The sequence below is a fragment of the Choloepus didactylus genome, chromosome 5 (assembly GCF_015220235.1).
Source record: "Choloepus didactylus isolate mChoDid1 chromosome 5, mChoDid1.pri, whole genome shotgun sequence".
Taxonomy (NCBI): domain Eukaryota; kingdom Metazoa; phylum Chordata; class Mammalia; order Pilosa; family Megalonychidae; genus Choloepus; species Choloepus didactylus.
This window is the reverse complement of record NC_051311.1, coordinates 125,807,864-125,829,260: the sequence shown is the minus strand read 5'-3', so window position 1 is coordinate 125,829,260 and position 21,397 is coordinate 125,807,864. Positions and strand designations below refer to the sequence as shown.

The 21,397-nt window shown below is 39.0% G+C and overlaps 2 protein-coding genes across 2 annotated transcripts in view; one reads left to right on the top strand and one right to left on the bottom strand.

Annotated features, from left to right (window-relative positions):
* The window catches only part of BZW2 (basic leucine zipper and W2 domains 2), a 78,024-nt gene extending 61,371 nt beyond the window's left edge, over window positions 1-16,653 (bottom strand). Inside the window, exon 1 of the mRNA XM_037836835.1 lies at window positions 16,529-16,653. The gene's annotated coding sequence lies outside the window, so the exon portion shown is untranslated. The remainder of the gene's footprint in view (window positions 1-16,528) is intronic.
* A 390-nt stretch (window positions 16,654-17,043) lies between these two features.
* The window catches only part of ANKMY2 (ankyrin repeat and MYND domain containing 2), a 52,405-nt gene continuing 48,051 nt past the window's right edge, over window positions 17,044-21,397 (top strand). The window contains exon 1 of the mRNA XM_037836834.1: window positions 17,044-17,295. Coding sequence (XP_037692762.1) covers window positions 17,229-17,295 — 67 coding nt within the window. The 5' untranslated portion in view covers window positions 17,044-17,228. The remainder of the gene's footprint in view (window positions 17,296-21,397) is intronic.

The window sequence follows — 21,397 nt, the reverse complement described above, 5'->3', positions numbered from 1 at the left end:
CTACAAAGCTTAATTATATCTCCTAACAAACTCTAAATTATAGTACTTATAATTGAAAAAATATGAAAAACTTAAAATATCAGATAGCCTAGTAATAAAAGAAAAATGTTTTTAAATAAAACATTTAATACAAAATTATTGCCATTATACTTATATAGCCCCTTCATTCTTACCCTTTATAGAATAAAAGGACAAAGTATCTGTCTTAAAAAGCATGAAATTTAATAATTGTTTCTGTCTCAAAAATTTGCAACCATATTTTCCAGTGAGGGACATTAATGGTAGAATGTTAAAGTGTGCTAAGCAACTACCTTATAAGGTAAGAATTATTAGATCCCAAAGACTTGTGTTGTAAAAAAAGTGTACTAATTTTAGTCCAAAATCTTCCTTAAGAAAATATCAAAGGCATCATACAAAATCTACATTATAATGTGTCCAAAACTATTTCATATCTTAAACATATTATTCTAAAAATTACATTTTAAGTGTCAGTATACAACTCTTCATAAAAACAAATTAAGGCAATTATAGAAGGTCACTTATTTCATCTCAATGAAGTCACTTTTAAAAACTTTTCAGAAGTATAAAATAACTCCCAAGCAATTTTACTCCATCAACTCATGTCCTCTACTTAATATAATCTTTAAGAAGTTCATTAGGGCATGTACATTCCTTTTTTGGTGCCCTTACACTTCCCTGGAATTTCTCTCAGATCTTTTCCGTCTCTCAACAACAGACAATGTTCATTCAACCATCCAGATGCTCTAATCTTGGTGATGTCATTCTTATTTTTCTCATCACTCTGAAAGTCACACACACACATACACAACACACATAGTAGCATACTTTGGCTATTACAAAGTCCTTTCCTCAAAGTGTTTCGAGGCATAAACTTTGACAATAAGACTTAATATTGATAACAACTGCATACCTAAAATATTTCAAATAGTAAATTAGGGTAACTTAAAGGAAATGGTGACATAAAACAAAAAAATGTCCAGCTATGGCTGTGCTTATTATGTGGTAGGCATTGTGCCAGAGCAGTGCTTCTCACCAGGGGTTACTTTTTTGTCACCCCCTGCCCCCTGCCCTGGGCCATTTGGCAATGTCTGGAGACATTATTGATTGTCACAACTTGGGGTGGTGGTGCAGGGTGCTGCTGACATCTCGTGGGTAGAGGCCATGAGTGCTGCTAAACATCCTACTATGCATTGGACAGCCCCCACAACAAAGGATTATTCAGTCTGGGTGTCACTAGTACCAAGATTGAGAAACCCTTGCTCCATGGTGAGCAAAACCAGAGGTGGTTCCTGCTGTCAAGAGCTGAAAACTGTGCACACGTCTAAACATTCCAGCATAGCAACTACGCAGATATTTCATTTAATGATTTGCTTATATTTGCCAAATGCTGATGTTAATTTTAGAGAAAACAAATTTGTCACTGAGTAGCTTGTCATACCTAAAATCCAAAGTACAATTAGTATATACAAAATAAATACTTCCTGCTTTTGATTTATTTCTACAATGACAATTTTACTTCCTATGATGTTCAAGGTGGGGGAAGACAAGAACGTGGAATGTGAGGAGGGGAGGAAGAAAAAGAGAAGGCTGCACACTGGCAGACAAACTTTTCCTACTTTAGGAGAGTGCAGTAATGGGAGCAGACAGACAATAAAGAAAAAAGGGATTTTAAATTCAACACATGACTGAATAATGAAATTGTCTTATTTGTATGACTTGGAGAGAAACAATGATATGCTAAGTAGAAAACGAAAATACAATATTCTATATATATTACATGATCTTAGCTTTGTAAAATACACTAACACTCAATGATGGGCAACATGAACAGAGGGCTCAGGAGCATTTTATTCCTTTTGTCTATACCTGTCGCTACTTTCTATAATATGAAACAGAGTATATATCACATTTATAATTAGAAAATTGTATATGTTTAAGTGAAAAATCTTTAATACCTTTTGAAGTTCAAACCAATTCCAAAAGAGTCATAAAACGGTTGCTGCAAAGGAGAGGCTAGGCCTCCCTATAATTGTGCCTAAGAGCCTCCTCCCGAATGCCTCTTTGTTGCTCAGATGTGGCCCTCTCTCTCTAGCTAAGCCAACTTGAAAGGTGAAATCACTGCCCTGCCCCCCTGCGTGGGATCAGACACCCAGGGGAGTGAATCTCCCTGGCAACGTGGAATATGACTCCCAGGGAGGAATGTAGACCTGGCATCGTGGGACGGAGAACATCTTCTTGACCAAAAGGGGGATGTGAAAGGAAATGAAATAAGCTTTAGTAGCAGAGAGATTCCAAAAGGAGCCGAGAGGTCACTCTGGTGGGCACTCTTATGCACAATTTAGACAACCCTTTTTAGGTTCTAAAGAATTGGGGTACTGGTGGTAGATACCTGAAACTATCAAACTACAACCCAGAACCCATGAATCTCGAAGACAATTGTATAAAAATGTAGCTTATGAGGGGTGACAATGGGATTGGGAAAACCATAAGGACCACACTCCCCTTTGTCTAGTTTATGGATGGATGAGTAGAAAAGTAGGGGAAGGAAACAAACAAACAAACAGACAAAGGTACCCAGTGTTCTTTTTTACTTCAATTGCTCTTTTTTACTTTAATTATTATTCTTGTTATTTTTGTGTGTGTGCTAATGAAGGTGTCAGGGATTGATTTAGGTGATGAATGTGCAACTACGTAATGGTACTGTGAACAATCGAATGTACGATTTGTTTTGTATGACTGCGTGGTATGTGAATATATCTCAATAAAATGAAGATAAAAAAAAAAAAGAGTCATAAGCAATAATGATATTATTTGTGCCCAAAGAGAAGTATGTCACCAGATCTTCATCTTGAGTGTCATTCCCCTCTAAAAGAAACATTGGATAAATGTCTGATTCCAAGGCTGGGGCAGGGAAAGTTCAGTGTGATCCTAGGACATCTGCACATGTTAAAAGTACAGAAGTGCTTTTAACAAATGATCAAAATAGATTGAAATGACGCAAGAATCATCTTGAAGACAGTCTCACTGGCCAAATTTGGCACAGTGTGAACACCACAATAATTAAGGACAGCAAAGGAAGAAAATAAGAATCCACAGGCCTATACTCATAAAGTTCATTTTACAGAAGGCAAATTTATCAGTGTGCAGGGTAGTGAAATAATTGAGGAGACAGGAAAGCCTTTTTTTCCACAGAATGCCTACAAATAGAGACAGTGTCGGAGTTAGAAAATTGCCCACCATTTTGCAGCCATCACAGCAAAACTTGATTTAGGCAGGAGTCACCAATGTATGCTAAATCTACACAGACATGTGTTGAGAGCGTGCAGTGGTGCAGTGAAGTAAGTGTTTGCTGATCTTCGGGGTAATCACATAGCCTCAAAGCTTCTCCACATAAATTGCAAAAGGAAAAATAGTAACTACACAGTGGAGAAACATGAAAATGCTTGGTAAGGGACAAGAGGACATCACATGTCTGTACGTTTTACACTGAGAAGGACATGACATCACTTGTGTGTTATTCAAGATAAAAATGCACGACCTGAATCTAATCATGAGGAAACAAATGTATACTGAGGGACATTCTCCAAAACTGGTCTGCATTCTTCAAAATTGTCAACATCTTTAGAAAATAAAGTATGAAGAGCTGTTCCGGATTAAAGAAGAAATAAAAAAGACATAACTAAATGCCATATGCAATCCAAGACTGGATGCTGTACTGGGGGAAAAACACATATAAAGGACAGCTTTGGGACAATTAATGAGATACGAGTGTGAACTGTAGAGGTATATGTATGTATGGTATCTACATTAAATTCACAGAATTTTATTACTGCACTGTGGTTATTAAGGGAAGCATCTTTTTTCTTAGGAAATACACACAAGAGCAATAAAGGATAAAGGGACCCTGTGTATGCAAGCTACTTTCAAATGGCTCAGAAATAAAAAATGAATATATATAAGCATGGAGCAAAGGCAAAAATTGAAAGCCATATGTATTTAGGGAATGAAGCTGAACAAGGGGAATGATTCAGGGAGATGAAAAAGCCCAGGAACCTGAACTACATGAGGATTTTGTATTTTCTGGGACTTCATAGAAATAAAGCTTGCCACAGATACCACATAACTTTCCAAATCCTCAAAATTTGCTCAGCAGTAAAGTTGGAAATCACCCTGATGTACTGACTGTACACTCCAGGAAAAAAACAATTAGCTCTTGATTTGAAGATTTTTATAATATATTACTCTGTTAATAGATTTCCTTGTGTTTGACTGTCCTGTGGACCAGAAGATATTCAATTAAATATCTTTACTTGCATAGCAGAATAGGGATCTCTTTATCCTGCTGCATACCTGGACACCACAAAACCTTTGGCATAAGCGGAGGAATAAAAAAGGTTGTGCCATGGAAATATTCTTCTATATTAGACTTGTTTGAGGAAAGAGCAGGAGTGTATAAAATGAACCTCAATATTATTAAAGATCACCACAATGAAAGTAATATTGTCACCAGCAAAAAATGTGTGTGCAAAATAAGACATGGGGTTTTTAAAGATAGGAATTTATCAATCAAATTAATTTCTGACTTCAATAAAGAAAGACTATCAATTAAACTAGTAATGTTGCCATTAATCAAAGCTTCTTTTGACTAATAGATTTATGAATAACTTCTTTTAGAATTTCTTCCAGAGTCTACAGGACATTCTTTTGAATATCCTCAATGATGAGAAATTTCATTATTTGGTGGATTTAATTTTAGGAAACTATCACAGGTAATTCAGGGTCTAATCTGGTGAAAAGTATGTGACCATTTTGAAGCCAGCTGTTTTGTCCATTTCAATATCTAACCATATTATATCTTCCAATACAATACTCTTTTTATGCATATGTTCATAATAAAATACTGAAAAGAAACAGAAAAGTAGGTGGTCAACTAATAACAGTGTTTTTAGTCAAAAGTGAGGAGTGACTATAAAAAGGCCTCTGATTTTTGTATACTTCTCAAAGGCAAGGAATATACTTTCCAAGACCGATTAAAAATGTTTTGATCAGCTGAAGTATCAACAGAGAATTCATCTCATAAGGAAGATCTTACAAGGAAGGAAGGTACATACTTTCCTAGATTTGGTTGTATGTCACCCATTATGTTTCTTTAACTCATTAATATATGGTCACGCATTTATATATTGCAATGCATTTGATAAAGTTGTGAAACTATTAATACCTGTTGTGAGTTCATCATGTTCATTGTAGAAAATTTAGGGGAAAATTAGGAAAAAAAATGGAGAAAAATTATCTATATTTCAACTTATAATAATGACCCCCCTGTTTACATTTTAACATACTATATTATCTTCCATTCTCTTTTGGGTGCATTTGTAGAGAATAATCCAATTCTTTCACTTTACTAATATTACACTGAAGTACAGCTTAAAAAAAATTACTTGCATTAGGACTTGGGAGTTACGTGATTTGATTCAATGACATCTTGCTTTCTTTTTTTTAACAGTTCATTTCTTTTTATTGCTGAGCAATATTACATTGTATGGATGTACAGTTTGTTTATCGATTTGCCGACTGAGGGACATTTGTGCTTTTTCCAGGTTTTGATGATTACAAGTAAACCTGCTATAAACATTCATGTACACATTTGTATGAAACTAAGTTTCCAGTCCTCTGGGATAAATACCCAGGGGTGAGATTTGCTGGGTCATATAAGTATATATTTAATTTTGTATGAAACTGCCAACTGTCTTCCAGAGTGGCTGTACCAAGATGGCCTCACTGTTTCTTTTCATTATCTCTTTTTAACTAAAAAGTAATAGTACACTGATGGCCCAAAACTAACACACTATAGAGGGATATGAAGTAAAAACCAAAGTCTACTTCCCAACCTTTTACTCCTGATTGAATGTCCTAGGTCCACTTCATAGAAATAGTAACTATTTTAACCCTTTGAACAGTGTCCTATGTATCCTTTCAGAAAATGTCTAAATACACAATACATATGTACACATGCTTGGAAAATGATGAATTGAACATTTATGTTAGGCACCCAATAGGTGCCAAGTTGTGTACTATCAAACAATCCATAAAGTTCTGCAACTTGCTTCCCCGCTCCCTGCCTCTCCACGATAACTCTGTATCCTGGATATCTTTTTATTTTGGTTACCACTCATTTTCAGGATTATAGATCTCCTTTATTTTTTTTAATGACTACACAGCACTCTGTTATAAGGATGGATTGTTATTTACTTAGTTCTTTGCTAATGGCATTTGGAGTCTAGTTTTTTTTTTTTTAAGATAAAAAAATGAATATTGATGTCCATATAATTTCGCACACCTGGGAGTTGGTATCTGTAGAACAAGTTCTTAGAAACAGAATTGCTGGGTTGAAAGGTACACTCATTTAAAACACATGTTGTCAAAATAACAGACATCAATTTATGTTCCCATGCCCATATATGAGCTTCTTAATTTTCATATAAAAGGATCTCCAAGTAATCGGAGGGATAGCACATTAAGTTCTATGTGAGAAAATTTGCCCTTCAAATGTCAAGGTTGGTTTTCTGTTGAACGAGGAGGAGTCTGTCATCCAAGAAAATCAAAAATGTGAACTCCAACTAAAGTTGAATATTACCACAATGAGGATGCATTTAATGTTCTTTTGTCAATTGTCCACGTCTTTGATTCAAACACGACAGTTAAGTCCCTTAACTTTTAAAAAGTATTTTCACCAATATTTAGTTCACACAAGACATTTAATAATTACTTCCTTTCTAATCTGTTAGACTTAATACTATAATTTATAGTATCCTGGGTTAGAAGTGGCTGCTGTCAAGTAGGCATTCTCTCTTATAAGAAATGTCTTATATTTCAAAAAGGATTTAATGTTCATTGTTTAAAAAAAAAAAAAAAAAACTACCTAGTAGAGGACAGATTTGGATGTTAACTGAAGACTAAACTTTATTCTGATGGAAAAATCACAATTTTAGCTCTCAAAGAGGGCAATTTTCACAGAGCTCCTGAAACTCTACATAACAGTCACTAAGAATGTCAAGACAACCCCACTAGCAGACTTCAATCTCCTTGAAATTTTCACTTACACTGAATAAAAGACAAAGGCAATTTTTATTAAAGGTATTATCACTTCAAATATTCTTTCTTCCAGAAAAGAGCTATTTCACAGGACGACAGCTAAATAGATTTTGAGACTTACTTAGTTAAGGATATAGATGATTTTTACGTGACATTTACTTTCCACTTGGTGCTCACTGACAGCATATACAACCATGGCCTCTCTAACTGAAATAAGGTAGACAAGCAAATGAAAATCAGAATAGCATAATATCCTAGGCTGGAGACCAGTAAGAGAATTTTGTTTTGGAGCAATTGCTTAAAAAACATAGTTAATGGACCTTCAGGAAGCTCAAAGAAGGTGCTGGTGGACAGGAGCCCAAATATCTGCTCACTTATTATTTCTTGCAACCATGAAACTTCTGCCCCATGCTCCCAGGAGGGGGCCTGCCCAAGCCAGTCTAGCAAGTGATGCTTTAGTTAAATGGCTGCACACACAAAAAGTTACTTACTATACCCATGCTACTACACAATGAGGAGAGCATGAATTAGGTAGAAATGCCAAAGCCCAGCTGAAGACTTAATGGGGGCATAGCCTAGGGATGCTATGGGACTGTACCTCCTTGTGCAATTTTATAGGACTTTTTTTTAAAAATAAAGACCTTTGCAGAGTCACAAACTCTCTCAATTACACTTAAAAAAAAAAAAAAAAGCTTCAAAGATAAACAGACTCATTAATTCATTTTTCCATTTACCCAATTTACTAGTCAAGAGGGATACAGCAAGGGCCAAATCAGACAAGTTTCATGTTTGTTCACTTTCTAGCAGGGGGAGATTTGTTCCAAGCACTGCACAAAAATCTGGCAGAATGAGTTGATAAGTCTCCAGTGTATGAAAATACTGGATGCATTTGAGTTGCAATTGTTTTTATTTACATAAATGTGTCCATTACTTTTAAATTCATAATTGATATCCAAGAAATATGGAGCACTTTAACCACAGACCTAAACCCAGGCCCTCATCTAACACTTGGACAAGGCTCAGTGATGCCACGCCACATAACTGAGGTCATGCATTCTATCCTAGCATCGATGATGGGGGGATGGCGGAGGGAAGAGCAGAAAATCCCTGCCCTCTGGAGCTCATTTAAGTGGCAGAGTCAGGGCCAGAACTCGATCACCTCAGTCTCAACTCAGTGCACTTCCCAAATAGCCACTCAAAGTTGTTGCAATGTCTTGGGTAGTTATTTATATGATTCTCAAAGGCAGCTTGTTCATTATCTGCATCATAGGTTTTATGGTTTAGAATTAGACAGAGAATCGCATAAATATTGATTTAAAGTCTAGATCAGCACTTGCCTAAATTCAATTTGCAATGTTATCTCCAAACTGCCTGTGAGTTCTCCATGGAGTTCCATTAATGAAGAAAAAAAACCATCTTTAGAGAGAGGATTTAACAAAATCCTGCCTCTTACAGACATAAAAATATTAGGAAATTGATGGTGCCATGTTTCTTTCGCTACAGGATCCAGTTTTCAAACTGTTTTCCACAGAGGTTTAACTCTAAAAAAAACAGAATCTTTACAAAGCTGAACACTAATGCTCACATCCCGTTCCTCTGACCAGCAGTTTCCTCTGCACCATCAACGTGGGGTTCTCTTTCCTGTTTATAATAACCCTATTCCATTGCTTGTATACCGAGAAAAACATGTCATGATCTTTTTTTTTCCCCTTAGAAATGACCGTAAATCAAGGAAGATGTCCAGGTTAGTCTAAACAGCATTAAAGTCCTTTTGTGAACATATAAGAAGAGGATGACAGTAGACTATTACAAAACTGCACACTCCACTGTGGCTTATGATGTAGTCTCTTCAGTGCTAAGAGTTATTATTCCTTATTGTTACTCACTCTTACCCCAGCGGTTTTCTTGAGAATTATTTATGAATCTTCAAAAATAATAGTACATCTAAAATTACTTTTTAAAATGTTTTCATCTAGCATAAAAATATGTTGAAATATGAAAAGAGAAAATGTAATTCTACATCTTACAGATTTGTTATTGTTTTCCTATTAAAATATTAATATTTCTATAATTAAGAAATTAAAAATAGCCAAAGGACTATACCATCATTTTTTAATATTAACATGGGACATTATTCTTTCTTACACATCACCATTACATTTGTCAAACATACATTTTAAAAAATCAAAGGAAACACCCAATATTAAAAATCAAGACAGAATAATGAAAATGCCATCTCTTTTGCATTTAACAAAAGAATGGTTCATTCAGTGAGTTACCTAAACCTTTATTTTCAAAGTAGACAGGTTTTTGGCAATCTTCACTCTACATATGCTGAATCTAAGACAGGCCACATCATTCCACATGGCACTTAACTGCCCCAAAGCTACTTGCTAAGGAGACCCATGGACTCAATGCACAGACATAAGTGTAAGGTAAAATTTAAAAGTATTCTTGAGTATGCCCTGGTAGTATTGGTAAATTTTGCATTAAAACAAAACAGATTCAGAGGTTATTCTAAATCCCTCTCAAGGAACAATGTTGTGGAAACTTTTTTTTTTTTAATGCATCTTTTTTATTGTGAACTTTAACACATATACATAACAGTAACAACTTTCAAATTATGATTCAACAATAGTCAGAAAGCCAATTTCAAAGAATTTCAAAGAAAGTCATGGGTCACAGCTCCACAACTTCAGCCATTTCCATTATTGTAAAACAACATATATACAGAAAGGTGTTAACTTTTGATGTACAGCTCAACAAGCATTTATGTAGGTAATCTCAAAAACCGTTATGGGTTACAATTCCATAATTTCAGTTCTTCCCCCATTATGAAACATAGGGTATATACAGAAGGATGAAGAGTTTCAAAAAAGCACAATTCAACGAGTGGCCACAGAGCAAACTTCAAAGACTGTTTATATTTCCACCACGTCATTTACCTTCTTCTAGACTTTCCAACATTCCAATCACAAGAGTTGTTGTGGAAACTTAAATAACAACCACAATCTGCCATTAAAATGATTCACATTAATTAATCTCTCAGGTTTAACTGTTTCAGCAGTGTCTTAATTCCATTCATCAGTAGAAGCAGTTAAAAAAAAAAATCAAACTGAGAAAACAGGTAAGTCCCTATCTATAGTATTTTACAGGCTGTTTCCTTGGGGGATGTTTTCCCTAGAATGTTCTCCTTTTCCTGCATTGCCCTACTCAGATTCACCAATCCTTCAAGACCCAGTCAAGTCTCACCCTTTCCATGACCCAGCCTTTCCACTGAACTCTACTTGCTGCCTGTCCCACACTTGTGTTTATGCTGCACTGGGTGGAGCCTGGAGAAGGTTGAGTGGAGGAGGGGCCACTTAAGCTGAGAAGGGTTTGAGTGAAATTTGGTTAACAGAAATGGGTGGAGGAGGACATTCCAGGAGCAGGAACTGCAGTGAGTGGGTGGAGGAGTAATAACACTGTGAGAATTAGAACTGAAAGACTGGTAGAAACAGACAGCCACTTGAAGGTGCAAAGGGAAGTTCTCAAGTGCCTTGAGCTGTTGGCCAACGTGACCAACACAGAACTTTAGGATGATTACTTTAATCACTATTGTTTTAGGGGTTGGTCATATCTCCTCAAGGACAGTATACGTCTCTTGAGGATAAAGATCATGTCTTATACTTTGTGATTCAGTGAACACAGTAGATTATGTCTTATGAAAAAAATCTCTGTATAAAAATAGTTTTGATCTTTTAAAATAATATATCAATTAGGCCTATAATTGTGTTATTTTATATTTCCCCACTGTAAAAAGCTGACAGAATTGGTGCCTAAAAATAAAAATTAGTTTTTATATAACATTTTATAGTTCATTGGGTATCCTCAAGTTTGGTTGGTATCCCTATTTTATATATGAGGAAAGTGAAAGCAAGGGAGAGTGCCTTGGAAAACACATCTTATCACTGAAAGCTTTGGCTTTGGTCATAGCACCCCAATCCTCAGTCCTGTGATTCTGCTTGATTGTATCCCAGGGGCCATCAACAATTGCTCTCTACCAGGTCAGAAGAGAGTACTTAATGGGGCCTTTATACTCCCCAGTCAACAGACCCTTAGAGAGGTTTTACAGTGGCCAATGAATGTAGTTTTAAGGGCTGCTTTGTCTTCTGGATCGAACACAATCCCACAACAGATAACCAAATGACAAGAGATAAAAATACCAATTTTCTAGCTTAAAATATTCTTCTTGGGAAGATGAATACTACCTACCTCCTTTTGATGCAGAAATAGCACTCTATTTTTAATTAGAGGAAAAGTATTACACTCATCAATAAGAGGTGCCAGCCTAGAGTTTTAAATTCCACAGTGACGCTTTGTGCACCTAATGTTAACTTGAGTTGAAGCTGGATATATACTAAGATAGACTATATACACTAATTCAGCCTTACTTGGCAGTGATCCTGGGCTGATTACATACATTATCCTTAAACGTTGTGAAGACTTGGCTTTGAAACTTAATCAAATGTCCTTAAAATACCTTTTAAACAAAGTGTGGGAAAATGTTATAAATGATATTAAAAGTTGCACTACACATGGCCTTTGGCAACATTAATATCTAATAAATTCAAAACATAATGAAAGATACTTGAACATCAAGAAACATAATTTATAAGGTAATAAGAATCTACAAAGTAGGTGTCAAAATAAGCATTTAGTTAAGCAAACCCTGAATGAGCGCCTGGCAGACACAGCTGATGCCGAGTCTGGTCCTGTTTTTCCTACATTAATATACTTTTAATAATGCTAATATTACTCAGGTTTAGTATGCTTTTTTTTTGAAAGGCCTTCTGAGTCAGTTTATGAGGCATACAAGTAAATCAGTACCTCTACTTTATTCACATCTTGATTTTCTCTGTGAAACCAAATATACTTGCATCCCTTGTTCAGGCTTGTCTGCAAATTACTTTGTCAGTTTCCAAAAAAGATGATTAACTGTCAGAAAGATATTCATAAGCCTGTGACACAAGCCCTGAGTAATGCCACCTACTGTTTAGTTTGGGCGAAGAGTTAAAATGTGAAGTGTTTATAGAAATTCAGTGTTCACAAGAAGTACTCTGCAGATTTAGGTGCAGCTGTTAAATGAATAATTGCATAAGCTAAACTCCAGAAGGAAAAAAAAACACTTCTTTCACATTTCTTTTCTTTATGTTTTAGGGAAAAAAAACTTTAGAGGCTGTTTTCCTTCCAAATTTTCCTTTTTAAAACTTTATTATGGAAATTTTCAAATACATCTCAAAGTAGAGAGAAGAGTATATAATGAAGTCAATGTATTCATCACCCAGCTTCAACAGTTCACATACTCAATTTTGTCTCATTTATACTCACCCATTTCCTGCCTCTCACAGCCACAGAATTATATTAAAGCAAACTGCAGACATCATATCATTTCCTCCCCAAATATATCAGCACAGAACTCTAAAAAATAAGGGATCTTTTAAAACCATAACAGTATTATTTTCAAACCTAAGAAAATAAAAGTTCCTTAATATCATCAAATATCCAGTCAAGAAATGTAAATTAAATTCAAATAAAATTAAAGTTAAATATCACAGAAAGCACAACTCTGAAATATATGATCCTCAAAAATGAGCTGTTGCCCTGCAATAAATAGGAAATAATATTCTCTTAAAGCAGAGAGCTATACGTCAGAGGCTTTAATGGGGGAATCCAGGAATGGTGTGCCAAATTTGTATGGGTGCATATAAATATTTTTTTCCTTAGTGATAGCATTCATGAGAATGTCAAGAAGCTTGAGACCCAAGTGTTTTAAGACTTTTTGCTCTTGGTTATGGCTGTGTGTGCTTAAGTGCCCCATCACATCACATTGCCAGGAATGATTAGTCAAGTAGGAAAACAAATTCACTGAAAATAACTTACAGATCAAATTAAATTCAACTTGGCATGTACTGAGCATACCCTAGCTGAAAAACACTGGGGTATGTTCTTGAGAAGCAAAGGTAAATTGGACCTAGTTAATATACAGGCTAGAAGTAAAAGGGGCCAAATAGATTAACAATAACAAAAACAACATCTACAATAGAATGTGATAAGAAAGGTGTTTTAGATATTTTCATGGAGACCCAGCTGAAGAAGCAATGAAGTTAATTTAATTCAGGGTGGTGAGGACCCATGAGAAGACAGGAGAGAATTGGAAGATGCCACTATTGACACGAGCAACTATGCTGCATATCAACACCATCTCTGTGCAAAGAACTTACTTAGTATCCCCTTTGTGAGGGGCACATATAAAAGCATTTACAAGTGTTTGAACTCAGTCACTGGTAGAGGTGGAGAGAGGAGGTGATCATGAAAGCTGTTGAAAGCGGTTACATTTTAGTGTCCTGAAAGTTGAGCAGTTCACCCATCTGGGGAGGGGAGACTCAGTGAAAAAGGAAGGGAGGTTATTCCAGGAAATGAAAAGCAGGAACAAAGGGGTAGAAATTACTGGCATGTTAGGAACCAGCAGTGTGGTGATGTTAGAGCAGAGTGCGTGGGAGGGGCTGGTTGACTGGAAATGCAGGCTGGGACCAGCCTACAGGCCAGATTTGGGCTTCTATTCTGTGGCCAGTGGGGAGCCACTGACACATTTTAAGTGAATCACTTCTACCATTTTACAGTATAAATCTCATCTTCTGTGGATAATGGGTAGTCAATGTTTATTGAACTGATTGTTCTTTAAATTAGCTAGATGGGGAGAGAGGAGCAAGAAGCAGCCTCCTTAGGAATTCACAACAGTAGATCAAGAGATGTCTGTGGTGGCAGTGGTAGGGAAAGACATGAGCGGACTCAAGAAAATTTCAGACATTTCAGAAATCATTACTTTTAAAAAGGTTAAGAAAGAAACAAAAGAGAGACAAAAGTATCCTACAAATTTTATTACCAAGTATGAACAATGTTAGTATGCTCCCACTTTTGTAAAAAAAGAAGAGTGGAAATATACATAAAAGAAATAAACACATAAAATATCTCTGAAAGGATATGAGAGAAACAGATACCACCGGTGGTGGAGCATGGAGAAGGTATTGAGGAAAGAGGTGGGAAGAGAGTTTTGAATGTTTGACATGTCGAACCATATGAATGTATTATATTAGCTAGTCAAAAAATACATATATATTATCTAATTGCCTCTTGACTGCAAGGCACATAGGCAAGAGGCAAGTAATAAAGAAGAGGTATTTGGAGACAGATGTAGGCTCCAATTCTGGCTCTGAACTTCTTAACTGTGGGGCTGTAGGCATATTAACTAACTTCCCTTAATTGCTGCCCTCTTTTCTGTAGAAATGGGGGTAATATTGACTAATTCCTGCATTGTTAAAACAATGATTAAAATAAGCTTATGCAAAGAATTTAATAGAATATCTGGCATAGATTAAATACTCAATATATAGGAGCTATTTTTGTCATCAATAAAACTTTGATGTCAATACATTCTTAGTTCAAGAACAGTTCCTTGACCTAGTCAAATGTACACTTATTAGCTAACCTTATTCTTACATTATTATCTATACTGTACAAAACAATGTAATTCATCTGATGAACACTATCCATTACATATCTATTTATAGAAATTTAAACTGAACATATGATTTATTTGAATTCCTAGGTATGTGTCAGCTTTTTTTGTCTTTAAATGTCACTGACTCTAAATTTACTGGGGTCATGTATTCACCGAAGACTAAATACCAAGCAGGTGCCATGAGGCACTAAGAAAATAGAAAAGATGCTATCCTCAAGGAACTGACAACCCCCGTAAGACAAAAAGGTGTGACCTTCAAGTAACCAGGGCCCAACTGGCGCAAGAGACGGAAACAACAAAGCACCCAATTCCATCTATGCATCTTCTGGTAAAATATGAAGTCACATGTTGATAGAGTTTACACCTCAAGAATTTTCTTAGGTTTGTGGATTCCTCCTACACGTTATAATTCAATTATAATTGAATTGTAACTCTGGTAGTAACAGTACTTTAATGTTACCAAAGATTGGTCACTTTCAAAAGCCTTACTACTTGTTGTTTGAACATCCCCATTGTTATTACAGCATTGTCAAACAAAAGTTTCTTTGTTATACACTGAGATGAATAATTACAGACCATTCTCACTTGAGAAGTTAGGGATTAGATCTGTCCCAGTTCCTAAAGATGAAGCCTTAGGAAAAAAAGCAGCTGGGGTTTAGGACAGATTTTTGTCAAAGGCAGGAAATAATGATGATCATCTTCCCAGATTTCAGAAGTGTTAGTGTGTGCTTTAAGCAAAATAAAGGCACAAGGCCAGAGGAAAAAGCACTTCACTTCATATATGGCATTGTGGGGAGAAAAGGTGGTCCTGGGGACGTTTAACAAAAACCCATCTACATAATTATTCAAATATTTCTCATTGAAGCAGATGGGTCTTGAGAGACACATCAACACTAGTTTGTAGAAAACAGTAAGTAAACACCAATCTCTAAAGAAGCTTTCATTAATTCTGTAATATGTTATACCGACGTGAGCGCTGGAGGGATGCCTGACTTCACACTGTAGCAACCAAGTCTCGTTTCTGAGCTACAGGAGGGTATATACTTGCATGTACCCCCTATCCCTCTATCGTCGAAGCTCAAGGCTACGTATTCCACTTGAATGAAGATTGGCTTAAAGGCTAATCTGAAGCTAGATAGAGACAGTAAAACCAGTTTGATCCTCGCGCCCTTACCCCCTCCCCCATTTCCGTGAATCTCAAGATCTGAGTTACAAAGAGGTTGGGAACTCTAGCAGAGCGAAGAGGCCCTTCCTTCCTCCTCCCCGAGGCCGTCTCTCATACACGAAGAATTAGTGCAAGAGTAAATTGCTTCCAAACATCTTTAACAGGCACCATAAGTCAATCAGATCCGGTTTTCTTCTACAGTTTCCAAACAGGCCAGAGAGGCGATGACAAGTAGCGGGGAGGGAGAGGCTTGCCAAAAAAGAACCACCTCCCTCGAGTCTAGTCTCATCAAGCGCTTATCTCGATCTTAATGGGGGGCTCTCTCCTCCTCATCCCTTGCCCAGAGCTGGCCCAGCCCGGGCCTCCCCCAGCGCCGCATCTGGAGGTGCCACGCACGAGACAAGGTACAGCCGCCACTTCCCACCGCGTGCCCGGCCTCCCGGGATCTCCCAGGGCGGCCAAATGTAGGGAGCGGGGGCGGGGTCTTCAACCTGGGGGCACTGGTATATGTGGTGGTGACAGGAGTCGTGGGGACATGTGGCTTCTCCACAGAGAGAGCAGGAAGCCTCTCCAGCAGGCACATGTTTCCTCCCAGCCAGCTCCCTCCCGGGTGGAAGCCTTCAGCGAAGCGTGGCCGCGGCGCCTGCAGCCCTCTCCCCCCCCACCCCACCTGGACTCCCTCTCACCTGTCCGAGGAGGTGGCGGCGACGAGCGAGTCTGAGGGCTGCAGCGATTACGGCGGCGGTGGCGGCGGCTGTGGCTGCGGCAGACAATAGAAGAGTGAAGGACAGACACATTGACACCGACACACTGAGCCGGGCACAGCCCCGCCTCCCGAACCTCCCGGACCTCCCGGCCCGCCCCCGGCCCCGGCCGTGCCACTCTCGGGGGTACGGGGGAGATATTGCGAGAGCCTGAGGATTCGGAACGCCCCAAGAAGCCATCTAAGGACACCAAATTGCCAAAGAAGGAATTTTAAATATTAAATGATCCTAAATATCTGAACCGGACAGGATGGGGCTGGAGAACGTGTAAAAGGAATTTAATTCTCCCCTCCGTTTTTCCGTATTTGGTTTTTTCTCTCCGGGCTGGTCCAATGGGGACCTTTAGCTGCCGCCTCGCTCAGTCCCTCCTCCCCTCCCGACCAATGAGGCTTGGGGGGCGGTGACGGTAGCGGAGCCTGCAGAGAACGCCCGCCCGGTTCGCCCGAGCTCGCCCGCTGCCTGCCAGCCCGCGGGAGGGAGGAGAGCATTCCAGCGTTTCCGCCTTTGGGTGCTCTGTTCCCTTCTCTCAAGTTGCCTCTGCTGCTGACATTCCTAACGCAGACACATTGTTTCCTTGTTATACTTGCAAAGAAACAGAATAACCGTCAAGCTGGCGGGAGCAATGGTTCACATAAAGAAAGGCGAGCTGACACAGGAAGAAAAGGAGCTGCTGGAAGTCATTGGGAAAGGTATGGGTGCAGGGCGACGGGGGCGGAGTCAGCCTGGCCGGGGCGCGTGGCGGCGCCCAGGGGGCTCCCCTGGCCCGGGGGTCCCTTGGCTGCGGTTCTGCGAGGTTGGAAGTCTCGTACTGGGAAATAGCGTACATCCCTTTGGTCTGGAACGTTTTGCGGGGGCGGAGAGGAGGGGAGGGAGGAAAACTTCTGGGGCGGGAGTGTGTGTTGGGGGGATGCCTCGCCGAGTCTGGTCCTCTGCATTAGCTTGTGAAAACATGCAGATTTCCGGGCTCTACCTTCTAGGGTGTGGACCACAGTGGACATTTTTCAAAACGCCTAAGTTGATTTTAACCATGGTCCTTCTTGGCAACGGTAGTTTCTAGGTCTTAGGCTGGTGTTTAAGAGGACTTTTAGACTTCCAGAGGCCAAAAGATTTGGATCCCTTGCCTATCCGGGTCCCCGCTTGGGTTCCCTTTCTTCAAGAAAGATTTTGTTTGTTTTTCACGAATAAGGTCTGTAATTTGCCTCATCGAGGCTTCCGTTTCCATGGCCTCACTGGCTTGCTTCCAGAGCCCCCCAGACAGCCGCGGGAACACGCAGAGAAGACAGCGGCTGCCAGGCGTCCGCGCTCCGCGGCCCACGCAGCAGTCGCAGTCCTCCGAGCTTTCCCTTCCACGCTCCCAATGCGCGTCCCATCTCCGCCGCGCGGGGTCGTGGGGAGGGAGACGCAGGCCCCGGGGACTAGCGGGCCGCGACCGGCTTGCAGGTCAGGAGCCGGAAGCCATGTTTGCCCCGCAGTCCCGGAGTGCGTGTTCCAGGGGAGTTCTCGCTACCCGGCAGATGACATCAGCCTATTAGGTTGGCTCTTTCGCGCCGTTAGGGCGCGGGGATGGGGATGCGTGGGACTATGAGCATAGTTACTGTGCTTGTTTTAAGATCAAGGATAAAAATAGCCAAGTCTGCCCTCGAATGACAGAGAAGCCGGTCATCGCAGCATACCCAGTTTCTAGTCTGTGTTGTCGCCAAATGGCCAAATCTGAGCCCCCGCAGAGTAAGGCAAAGTTAATCTCCATACTGACAAGGAAATGGAAAGGAGAAAAAAATTCAGATTTGAACTCAAACGGTGCTCATGAGCTGAGCCCACTCCTGATTGCAACAATTCTGGCTAAGTCAGCTATATTTGTCGTGACAGGTGTTCTTTGCCTAGAATTGTGCGTGGTTGCGTTGGTGTTTTTATTGTTTATGCTGCATGGTTCTCGCTGACACATTTGGCTTTGCAGCTTTCGGGTATGCCTGCTTCTGGGTAATTTCTCCCCACTTTCAGTGACTCCAGGATTCAGTTCAGCAAACGTGAGCCCCAAGCCGTGTGCCAGTTACTGTGCTGGGCAAAAAGGATGCAAAAGGAGTTCTCCCAATACACTAGGGGGACAGACTATATTTTTAAACAGTCCAGAGCTCTTTATAACTTGTCCTCTCAAAAGTGTAAACAAGTGAACAGTGTTATAATTTGGGTCTCTGAAAGGGGGAAGGCAATCCTTGGATATATTCTTAGGAGTCTGCCAGTTTTTATTTTGAATATTATATAATAAAGAATTAATGTGCAATTATTCTGATTAGTGCTGTGAAGTTTCTGGGGTCATCTGTTGTATCATCAGGTTGGTGCCAGAGTGTGTAACTGGCCGAGGCTGATGAGAAAAAAACTGAGGTAGAGGTAAGATGTGATACATTCTTGTCAAGTGAAGACACTGGTGACATCACTGCACTCTTGAAGAAAAGTAATGGGAGATAGGAGAAAATAACTACAGCCAATATTTATTGAATGTTATTATGAGTCAGGTATAGTTCTAAGCACTTTACATGCATTAATGCATTTAACCTTGATTGGCTAGGAATTACTTTTAAGTGACAGCAGTATACATAACTGCATGTTACAGTGGTTAATAGTGTAGATCTGGTTTGGAATTCTACCTCCATCATTTGCTGGAAGTGGGGCTTTAGGCAGGTTATTTGATCCGAGCTTCAGGTTCTCCATCTGAAAAATGGGAGTAATGATAGTACTTATCTCACAATATTGTGAGAAAGAAATTAGTTGGTATAGGTAAAGCATTTAAAATACTGTTTGTGTTGGTGATTATTATGGTAAATGTAATCATTTCCACTTTAAGGACAAATAAACGAGGAGCTAAGAGGTTAGGTAACTTGCCCAATACAAGTTAAAAAGGTAAGTGTCAGAGCAGAGATATCAGTATAGCCCATAGTCATATAAATATGCTAGCCTTTAAAACAAACAAAACAAAAAATGAAACAGCACCATAGCAGTCAATACCATATTCACTTTGAGAGGCAATTTAATTTAAGCAAAACATTATCATCTGTTTTAGTTGCCTTGGCTGCTCAAGCAAATACCATGAAATGGGTTGGGTTAAGCAATAGGAATTTATTAGGTCACAGTTCTGAATTTAAGAGAAAGCTCAAATCAAGGCATCATCAAAGCAATGCTTTTTTTCCAAAGACTGGCATTTGGGGCTGTCTGCGACTGATCCTTGGTCCTTGGCTCCTCTATCACATGGTAATGCAGGTGGGCCTCTTCTAGTCTCTCTTTTCTGGGTTTCCTTGAATTGCAGCTTCTTGCTTCCTGTGGCTTTCTCTCTCTGTCTGAATTTTATTCTGTTTATAAAGAACTCTGGTAATAGGATTAAGAGCCATCCTGTTAGAGGTGGGCCACACCTTAACTGAAGTAACCTCATCAAAAAGTCCTACATAAAATGGGTTCATACCCACAGGAATTCATTAAGTTTAAGAACTGCATACAGCTCCAAAGCACCGCATCATCTGTCAAGTTAAATTAAATTTTAAAATGTTGTTGATTTTGTAATTTTGTATGCATTTAATTTTTTTTTATCATCATTTTATTGAGATATATTCACATACCACGCAGTCATACAAAACAAATTGTACTTTCGATTGTTTACAGTACCATTACATAGTTGTACATTCATCACCTAAATCAATCCCTGACACCTTCATTAGCACACACACAAAAATAACAAGAATAATAATTAGAGTGAAAAAGAGCAATTGAAGTAAAAAAGAACACTAGGTACCTTTGTCTGTTTGTTTGCTTCCCCTACTTTTCTACACATCCATCCATAAACTAGACAAAGTGGAGTTTGGTCCTTATGGCATTCCCAATCCCACTGTCACCCCTCATAAGCTACATTTTTATACAACTGTCTTCAAGATTCATGGGTTCTGGGTTGTAGTTTGATAGTTTCAGGTATCCACGACCAGCTACCCCAATTCTTTAGAACCTAAAAAGGGTTGTCTAAAGTGTGCGTAAGAGTGCCCACCAGAGTGATCTCTCGGCTCGTTTTGGAATCTCTCTGCCACTGAAGCTTATTTCATTTCCTTTCACATCCCCCTTTTGGTCAAGAAGATGTTCTCCATCCCACGATGCCGGGTCTACATTCCTCCCCGGGAGTCATATTCCACGTTGCCAGGGAGATTCATTTCCCTGGGTGTCTGATCCCATGTAGGGGGGAGGGCAGTGATTTCACCTTTCAAGTTGGCTTAGCCAGAGAGAGAGGGCCACATCTGAGCAACAAAGAGGCATTCAGGAGGAGACTCTTAGGCACATATACAGGGAGGCCTAGCCTCTCCTTTTGTATGCATTTAATTTGTAAATTAATTTTCGCTTTACAGTTTAATAAAGGACATAAGCAAAGTAGCAGAGTTTTGTATTTGAGCATACAAGAAGCATGATTTTTATTTAGTGACTTGAGGGAAATCCCCCTCCCTCCCACCCCTCCCTGGTACATTTCTCAACTTTGAGAAGCATTAGTTAGTTCTAGTACTTGGAACTTCAGCAATGCTTGACAAGTCATCTTTGCCAATTTGAAATAAACTCTACAAATTTTTGAGTGCCTCCCATCTGACAGGTACTGGGGTCTAGAATTTAACAGATATATAGTTAAATGGGACTTATATTCTAGAGAAGTATATCACATGTTGCTTTTGGACACTTTTACAAAAACTTATTGTTCTGAGTGAGTTTGCACATCTAGGTATTCTACAGATTATTTGTCAGAATCCAAGAAGTTGTTCCAGATGAAACTGA